Source organism: Sinocyclocheilus rhinocerous, unplaced genomic scaffold, assembly GCF_001515625.1.
Source record: "Sinocyclocheilus rhinocerous isolate Xijiao unplaced genomic scaffold, SAMN03320098_v1.1 scaffold223, whole genome shotgun sequence".
NCBI lineage: Eukaryota > Metazoa > Chordata > Actinopteri > Cypriniformes > Cyprinidae > Sinocyclocheilus > Sinocyclocheilus rhinocerous.
Window position 1 is genome coordinate 269,812 of NW_015627230.1, and position 9,903 is coordinate 279,714.

At 36.7% G+C, this 9,903-nt stretch overlaps 1 protein-coding gene across 1 annotated transcript in view; it reads left to right on the plus strand.

Moving 5' to 3' along the window:
* The first annotated feature begins 3,835 nt into the window (after positions 1 to 3,835).
* LOC107723062 (dual serine/threonine and tyrosine protein kinase) overlaps positions 3,836 to 9,903 on the plus strand; it is a 26,145-nt gene continuing 20,077 nt past the window's right edge. Inside the window, 2 exon segments of the mRNA XM_016531568.1 lie at positions 3,836 to 4,466; positions 9,442 to 9,845. Of these exon segments, the coding sequence (XP_016387054.1) occupies positions 4,289 to 4,466; positions 9,442 to 9,845 (582 nt within the window). The 5' untranslated portion in view covers positions 3,836 to 4,288.

Below are 9,903 nucleotides of genomic sequence, written 5' to 3' on the forward strand. Positions count from 1 at the left end.
ATATTTTTATATCTCAACAATATTTCTATATATATATATATATATATAAATAAAAAAAAAAAGTATAACCAGTGAAGTAAAATAAATGTATATTTATATTTACATATATATGATTTTATTTTAATGTATGTATGTATATAGTATAAAAGTCTAAACATATGCTATCAAATATATAAAGTTTGATATATATATATACACTGTATATTAAATTGTAACATCATGTATTATAGAATACATACTTTTTAGAATACATATATACACTACTATTAATACTGAAATTATATATATATATATCAAATATTTACATGTCAGTAATATTTGTTATGCAATTTAATATTTTTAAAAACAAACTACACAATTGTTTTACAGTGATAAGATTAACCATGGAAAAGAAGTTTAGGGTTAAGTGTGCTGCACTGTCATGAAAATAGTTTTAAAACGCAAAAACAAGAACCCCATGTTTTGAGGAGACTGGCGCGTTAGGTGTCCATTAATGGCACTGTTGGAGGCAGAATAACAATAGGGCCGTGCGTGCGAGTGACTACGCCTGTAAAAATAAGTTGAGGCTCTGTGAATTGAGCCGTGGGCTATTTAAAGCTCTTTCCAAAGGCTGGGTGGCTCCGCAGAACCTGTTTAGTGTTTACTCTGATCACTGATGAGCCTCACAGCAAAACCTAGAGTGAGTGTTCTCATCACAACAGCTCAGCAATGCCTCTAAACACATGCAGACACAGCGTATGGCAAGCCGTTTTAACATTTATTCCCAACTCTTGATATCAACAACTCCGTTTTCACTAGTTAAAAGGCTAGTTCTTGATATCAGGAATTGAATTTCAACTAGTAAGAAATATATATATCGAGAGTTGATTTCTTCCAATTTCACATATCGGAAATACAATTCTTACTAGTAAAAGCCTTTATTTTTTATATCAGTAATTACATTGTTACTAGTTGAAATGTTAATTCTTGATATCTGTAAATGATCTCAACATGTTGCATTTGTCATTTCTGATATCTTCAATTATAATTAGGAGAGTGATTTATGATATCTAAGATGGCTTATTTTACTAGTGACAATCACATTCGTGATATCATCACTAGTGACGATATCAAAAATTAGCATTTTTACTCGTAGCAATTGAATCGTTGATATCAAAAATAGACATTTGCACTAGTAACCACGCAGTTACTGATTTCAGAAATAAAGACCTTTACTAGTAAGAATTGTATTTCCGATACGTGCAATTGGAAGAAATCAACTCTCGATATCAACAATTGAATTTGAATGGCAGCCTATTGTGACGTTTAACTAGTGAAAATACAATTACAGATATCAACAATTACATATTTTACTAGCTGAAATTCAATTCCTGATATCAAGAACTAGCCTTTTAACTAGTGACAACTGAATTGTTGATATCAAGAGTTTGTATAAATGTTAAAACGGCTTGCCATACTATACACAGCAAGTGCAAAGCACATACTGTCCAATCATTTCCAGCACGAGCGTAAAAAGTGCTTAAAACCTGCAGGACAATTAAAAAAGCACAGCCATAAAATAACTTCTGTCAATTTATTCTAAAGTAAAAAATATTTTTATATTTTATTCTAAATATTGTATTATTTACTTAATTATCTGATGATTTTAAAATACGTTTTATTTATTTGTAATGATTAATATTGTAATAGCATCATTGATATTAAACGCTGCATTCTCTAGAACGCTCTCTCACCGTTCTGCCGGATCGGTCCACGGCTTTCTTCACGCGTCCGTACGTGCCTTTCCCGAGCGTCTGCAGGAACTCGTAGCGGTGCTTGAGGTTGTGTTTGTGATGGTGCCGCTTCACCGCCTGACGCTTGACGCGCGCGTCGCCCGGATCCCCGTCACACTCCATCAGTTTTCAGCGGAGGAAGATGAGGAAGAGGAAGATGTCGTGCGTTCATGTCCGCGTACAGGTGCGACAGTGAGCGAGCGGCGCGTGCGGAGCGACTACTAGAGTCCGGTGTGGGCGGGGCGCTTACCGTAAGCACCGCCCCTCGCGTTTGTTGTGAACTAGCTAGGCGTGTTTAAACCCTTTATACAGTAGGGACAGAGTGACACGCGTCATAATCTGAAAACCACGCCCACATTCCAACGCTCTCCATTGACTCTGTATTGCGGAAGCTAGCTCCTTGTAATTTCTGACTTATAACAAAAAACAGAGCAATGTCTAAAAGCTGCTGTGTGACAAGCTGTACAGCAAACAAGCCAAAAACACAGAACTACGTTTTTATTAGCTGTCGACCCAAAGAACGAGCGTTTAGGACAAAAAAAGTAGAGCACAACGCGTCTGGAGGAAAACATACTCGGCGACAGGAAACATTAATTATGTTTAACCATATCAAAGGATATATATATTAACCAATCTCAGTGTTTGCAAACAGTGATGACGTTTTTGTGGGCGGAGCCTATCTGGTGGCAGAAAATGTTAGTTTTAACGTAGCGGTCTATTCAAGCCATGTAATAAAAGGATAAAAAATTTAATTTTGAGTTTATATTTCAAAATTCTGACTTTTTTTCTTGCAATTCCGATATTATATCTCACAATTCTGGTAAGAAAAATCAACTCGTCATTCTTTCTTTTTAGTTTATAATATTAATCCCACACTTCTGGCTTTTTTTCCTCAGAATTTTCCGACAAAAAATAATAATGTAAATAACGTGCGTCTGTTCCTCACAGGAACGTTTCATATTAGCGTTCAATTCAATATGGCGTCTAAACCGACTGACTACTCAGGTTAAAATGACATTATTAATAAAACAATGCTCTTATTTCAGTTAGTTAGTCCTTTTTTATGATCCTTGCAGCCGATTGATTTACAACATAATAATTTATGTTTGTGTATATTTACGCAAACAGAACAGAAATGTGGTAAATAAACAAAACCAGTGATTTTACAGTAGTGTACAGCAGTTGCGCAGATTTAACCACTAGAGGTCGCCAGGTTACCTCACTATACAAGCTTGCTATAGTATACATGTAGTGTACTACACTGACTGTACATCAGAAGAAAAGAGGATTGTGACGATAACACGACTGGTTTTTTTTTTTGTTGAAACTGAATATAAAATTTAAGATAAAGATTAGATGCAAATGTATACACGCAGCGACCAAAATAATAATAGTAATAATAACCGGAAAATTAACCATGGTTTTATTATAGTGAAAGTGTAGTAACCATGTTTTTTGGCGTATTGATTACCATTTGTATAACCACAGTTTTACTACAAATACCATGGTTAAACTATGGTTAGTGTAGCAAAACAATGGTTAATTTGATGGTTTAACTATAGTAACCACGGCTTTTTGGTCTCATTTGTTGTAAAACCATGGTTAATTTTCATAAGGGAGTGAGAACCCTGCTGAAAAACAAAACAAAACAATAGACACAATCAGAGAATTTGTAATGGTTTTACTGGTTATAATGGGAATTGTACTGGTTTTAATGGTAACTGTTGGCCTCTACTGGTAATTAGTCGCCTTCTATTGGTGGCTACCACTAAATCCTAACGGGATATATCCCAAAACACACTACAGGACTCCATTTTTAATGGTTTTAATGGTTGAAAGTTGATGGTTTGTAATGTTTGTAATTGTGGAAACCATTAGAATTTCTGTCATGGTTTCTATTGTTTTGTTTTTCAGCAGGACTCAGCATTTTTAAAGTATTTCTAACAATGTCTTTCACTTAAATAATGACGTTCATCTTTTTAGTACGTACTTTGTTTACGTTCGCTACGCAAAGCGGACTGCATTTCCCAGCATGCACCAGCCGCGCCCCGCCCAACGAGCGTGCCTCTCGCCAAATGGACGGGCAGCAGCGGCGGCGGCGGCTGGCAGCGCAAAACTGCCGTATTTGGGCTGAAAAGTGAAACATTCCCGACGCAAACACCGGGATTATCGATGATCGGCGCTCACCCGCGGGGGAAAAGCTGCCAAGCGCAAGCAGCGACCCGCTCCGCGCGAGTGTGTGTGTGTGTGTGTGTGTGTGTGTTACCGATCCGAACCGCGCCGATATCGGTCCGGTTACCGGGAGGAGGCCGTGTGTGTGTGTGTGAGTGAGTGAGTGAATGTGTGTTTAAGTGTAGGGTTAGATGCACTGACACACACACACACACACACACACACACCGCTGGTTGTTGTTGTTGTAAAGTTATCGGTCCGGTCCATCCTGCGGTGATCCGGGTCTCTGCAGAAACAGCGCGCGTTTGTATGGATATGTGACGCGGACTCGCTCCGGGATCAGGATGGAGAAAGCGCAGAAAAACAGCCCTCTGGTCAGAGATCTGACCCGAGCCTTTAGCCACTTCAACAAACACAACGTGTTCCTGAAGAAGAACCTGAAGGAGACCCTCACCTTCTTCCGCGAGATCCGACAGAACCACAGCAACACCTGCAGCAGCACACCTGGAGCTCTGGACACAGGTGAGTCCGTCTGTTCGTTTACTGAGCGACCGATACTCTTAACTGTTAGATGTCAAAAGCGCTGGAAATTAAAGCTGAAAACATAAAAATACAAGCTAATTTAAAATATGAACAAATGCTATCATAGAACATGAATATTGTTGGAAATAATTACCGTCTTTATGACCAGTCAGCATGTTTCACTTTTATTTCTGCTTTTTGAAACTATAAATAATGCTAAAGTAATAAAATAAAATAAAAAATAAGTGACGCGAGACTACAACTGTATAAAAGTATAGAATGTATAATTATTATTTATGCAGTTTTAAAAATTTGTTGTAATTAAATATATTTATGTAGTTAAATATTACTGATATATAATATTTCCTGCGTAAATACACATATATTTGCTCTCTGATAATTAAGCTACACATTTCTAAATTGTTAAAAAAAAAAAAATTATTATGTACTATTTATATACTATTATAGTATTTATTTTTAAATAGCCTTTTTAGTGCTTTTGTTAAACGTATTTTAAAATTAATTACAATTTTATATTAAGTATTTTAATGTTGTGTCCTATAAATTTAAATGCCTATTTAAATAAGTGTTTAAAACTTGTGTTTAAATTCAGTTTGTTGTTGAAGGCATTATATATCATTTAAGTTTCAGTTAAATTTTTTATTTCAGTTTTATTTCCGTTATCATCGGATTTTAATAATTTTAGTTTAAGTTTTATGTAACAATAAAAACATTGGAAAAAATGACTGATATTCATAAAGTTTTTAATAGAAGTTAATTTATTTATTTTCTGTTCTCTAAATTGTTTTAAATAAATATTCCCATTTAACTGAACTTATTTTCATTTCAGTTTTAGTTTTGGTAAAAAAATTTTTAATTCAGTTAGTTGTGAAGGCATTATATCTAAAGTAAGTTTTGGTTGAAATGTTTATTTCAATTAAGACAGTGGTTTTTAATAATTTTACTCTAAGCTTTAGTTTAATTATAACAACATTGAAAAAAATGGCCGATATTAATAAAGTTTTTAAAAGAAGTTTATTTAACGATTCATTGCTGTGGTTGGGTTTTATTCTTTAAATGCATAACAAGCAGAGTCAGTCAATAGTAGATCTGTTATCAGATGATTAATATACAATATATGAAAGTGTAAATATCGGTTGGAGATATCGGTTATCGGTCGAGCTCTGCTTGTGTGTTAATGTGTTAGTTATCAGTGATGGGGATTCCTGATATTGTGTGTGTGTGTGTGTGTGTGTGTGTGTGTGTGTGTGAGTAGTCTGTGTGTGTGTGTGTGTGTGTGAGTAGTGTGTGTGTGCATGTGAGTGTGTGTGAGTAGTCTGTGTGTGTGTGTAGGTGTGGTTGTCGTCCTCGTTCCTGTTACACAGGAGTTTTGCAGGTCTGACGCAAGTTTCCTCTGGTTTCTCAGTGAAATGGTTGAGTGTGTTTAATCAGTCTAAAGCAGCGCTCTCACGGCATCACGCTGTGACCTTTGACCCGTCTCAGGTTGACCCCTGCTCTTTCCCCGGACCCCGCGCTCGTGTTTGCTGTGATTTATAGTGAAGCACATCAGGTTCCTCGGGCCTGTCGGGACTCGTCTGGCGCTCGGGGCTGGTTCTGACCAATCAGAGCGCGGGAGGCTCTGGCCACGCCCCCACGAGCTGCATGTAAACACAGGTCCTGCGCTTCATCGCTGCTTCGATCTGCAGTAAACAACGTCTCCGAGACGCTTCGAGAAACCTCCTGCGAAGCTCCTGAGAAACTCTGCTCAAGTGCACCGAGGGCAAAAGCTGCTTTAAACACAGAGATGCTCACACCAAATGTTGATTTCATTTAGTTCATAGAAGTTAATTGATAAAGAAAATCTATTCATGACATTATTATTGACAGCATTTCTGTGCCTCAAACGTTTAACAGCACTGTAGCTGACACACTACAGCAAAAGATAGAAATAACTGACTTAAAACACTAGCGTTCTAATAATTTTATATATATATATACAGCATACACTACCGTTCAAAAGTTTGGGATCAGTAAGACTGTAATGTGTTTAAAGAAGTCTCTTCTGCTCATCAAGGCTGCATTTATTTGATCAAAAATACAGAAAAAACTGTCATCTTGCAAAATGTTATTACAATATAAAATAATGGTTTCTATTTTAATATCCTTTAAAATATAATTTATTTCTGTGATCAAAGCTGTATTTTCAGCATCATTTCCAAAACAATATGAAGCAGCAACAGCTTCCAGCATTGATAATAAATCAGCATATTATAATGATTTCTGAAGATCATGTGACACTGAAGACTGCAGTAATGATGCTGAAAATACAGCTGCACATCACAGGAATACATTAGATTTTAAAGGATATTAAAATAGAAACCATTATTTTATATTGTAATAACATTTTGCAAGATGACAGTTTTTTCTGTATTTTTGATTAAATAAATGCAGCCTTGATGAGGAGAAGAGACTTCTTTAAACACATTACAGTCTTACTGATCCCAAACTTTTGACCGGTAGTGTATATATATATATATAATTTTATGTATTCATTTTTGCACAATTTTGTTGCTAATTGTTTAATTGTAAATTATTAACTGCTTAAATGCTACAAAGCATTCATATATATATATATATATGACATTGTGTTCTTTTTTGCAATTTCATTGCTAATTGTTTGATTGCAAATTAGTAACCTTACACACACATATATATATATATATATATATATATACATATGCATGTGTGTGTGTGTGTAATTGTATGTGTTTATTTTTTGCACTAACCATGAAATGGTGAATTAGTATGTTAGTAGCGGTTTTTTCTGTTGTCTGGGGATGTTCCCAGGTGTGTGTGGGCTGCTAGCGTGCGCTGTTGTATAAGGCAGTGACTCAGCAGCGCTTGCTAATAATAACCCAACGACCGGCGGCTCCGAGACGGTCATGAGATGCAGGCCGCAGGACACACGGCCGCGGCAGCGCTTGTTTTCTGTCCTGACTCTACACACAGTGTTCTTCATGTGTCTGCTGCACTGGTACTTTACAGGCACTGGGATACCGCTGTAGCTTTTATGAATATTTAGAATTTTTTTTTATTTTTTATTCTTTTTTCCAAGGTTACCTTTTAATGAATTTTTTTTTTTTTTGTAATTTCTATTAGTTTTAGTTTTTTTTTTTATTTCAAGTTAAACTAAATAAAAATAAAAATGCTGACTTGGCAACAAGCTGATATATTTTTTTTATTTATATTAGTTTTATATAATTTTTCATTATAAATATTTAATATTATTTAGTTAACATTTATTTTTTTCATGGAATGGCATTTTTATGGTTGTAGTATTAGTAGAGTATAATAACCCTGATTTGGCATTAATTGTTTAAGTTTCATAACAATAGTTCCATAATTTTTTTTAAGTTTCAATATCAAGTAAGTCTGATTCATTTCTGTGTGTCAATTCAAATATTTGATTCAATGATTCATTTGTGTTATAACTCTAAAACGTTTGTCATTTTCTTGAATTATGGGTGTTCGTTCCCGAATCGTACCGTACTGTACTGTACTGACCATTAGAATCAACTCCAGAACTTTTAGCTGCTTAATTGATGTAGAAATAACAAAAGAATAGCCCACATCTGTCCATGAAACAGCTTTTGAGTCAACTGTCCAATTAGAGGTACATATTAAAGAGCTGTAATTCCTTAACCTTTCCTCCAGTTCTGATGATTCAGAGTCTGCACTTTAAGCCCATATTCATCATATAACTGTAACTACAATATGTTTTGGTCAACAGCTAAAATAACAACAATTGTGCCTGTGTCCAAATATATATGGACCTGACTGTATACAACAGTTCTTTCTGGTCCTGGAATCTGATTGGCTGATAAGAGTGCGATATTAGAGTGATTTTTATAAATATTACTGTTTTTGTGTCACGGAATGTAGTTTTAAGAGGTTTTCAGGCGAGAATGTAATTTAAATACACAGTTTGTTAAATTTGCTTTGATGTTTTCGGAGCTGTGAGCTCCAGATGGTCAGCGGCCGCTCTGCGCTCATGAACCCGCAGAGAGAGCGCCTCGCCTCGGCCAGATCTCCGGGAATTTACCCCTGGCTCTGACGTCTCTGTAGTGGTTAAACGAGATGTAATTCGTTGATCTCATTAATCTATTATTTGTTCCAGAGAAGGTAGTTCTGGCAAAACCTCATGTTTATGTAAATTCAATGCTGTATATCAGAGCGCTGCCTTTGTACTTTTGACTGAATTGCCTAGCAGCTTTTTTGATGGCTGTTGTTGTTGTTGTATGTTAAATATTATTATTCTATAAATAATAGTATTTAATAATAATGTTTAGTATTGAGAAACGGTGTGTTCGTGATGGTGATTGTAGTTACATTGTTCCGCCATTAGATGGCGACAAGAGACTGTTTCTATGAGTTAAATGTTGATTCAATATGAGCTTGATTAAAGATAAATATCAGTGTCTCTGTCTTTTATAAATTAGGTGTTTACTATTTACAAATATTAAAGTTCTTAAAGGGATAGCCCTAAATTGTCATAATTTCTTCAACATCATGTCATTCCAAACCTGTACGAATTTCTTTCTTCTGTGGAACATAAAAGAATATATTTTTGAGATATTTTTGTACATACATCAAGGGTAACCAAAATGGTTTGGTAGCATTCTACAAAATATCTTTTTGTGTTCCACAGAAGAAAGTAATTCATGCAGGTTTGGTATGATAGGGTATGGGTATGAATGATATATATATCTGTTCTTTGCTGTGTTGGTGGTTTTAAACGTTTTGTTTGTCTTGTATTTCTGGTGTGGTCAAAGAGAATTTCAACCTTAGTTTGCAGTGACGTAGTAGTGTATTGTAGTGCAATATTGCGAATTATGTAGTGTTCAGTCCGAGTTAAAAGTTGCCGAAATGTGTTGTATGTTAAACTTCAGTCTCCTTGTTTCTCTCTGTGTCTCAGGTCAGCTCAGCTGTATCTCGCTCCCGCGTCACGAGGAGGACTATCTGCAGAATGTGGTCGGTAGCGCCCCCTACATCCTCATCCTGGGCCAGGACTGTTCAGCCCGATACCAGCTGCTCAACTGCCTGCTGGGAGAGAGGCTCCTCCCCCTGGGCTCGGAGGTGGGAGGGGCCTGTGGGCTGGAGGGCGGGGCCTGCAGGCGGAGGAAGCTGTGCTTCACGCACGGCCGTCAGACACGCTTGAGCCTGGCGCTGCCGGGGCAGTATGAGCTGGTGCATCAGCTGGCGGCTCACTGCGGACGCTGGGACACGGTGCCATGCGAGGATCTGGAGATCCAGGAGTGCGAGGATCCCGCGCAGCGATTGGCCGAGCTGGAGGTCACGCTCCATCACGCGCTGCTGCAGGTAGGGCTGGGCGATTTGGCCAAAAATGTTAATCTCGATTTCTTTTTTTTTTTTTTTT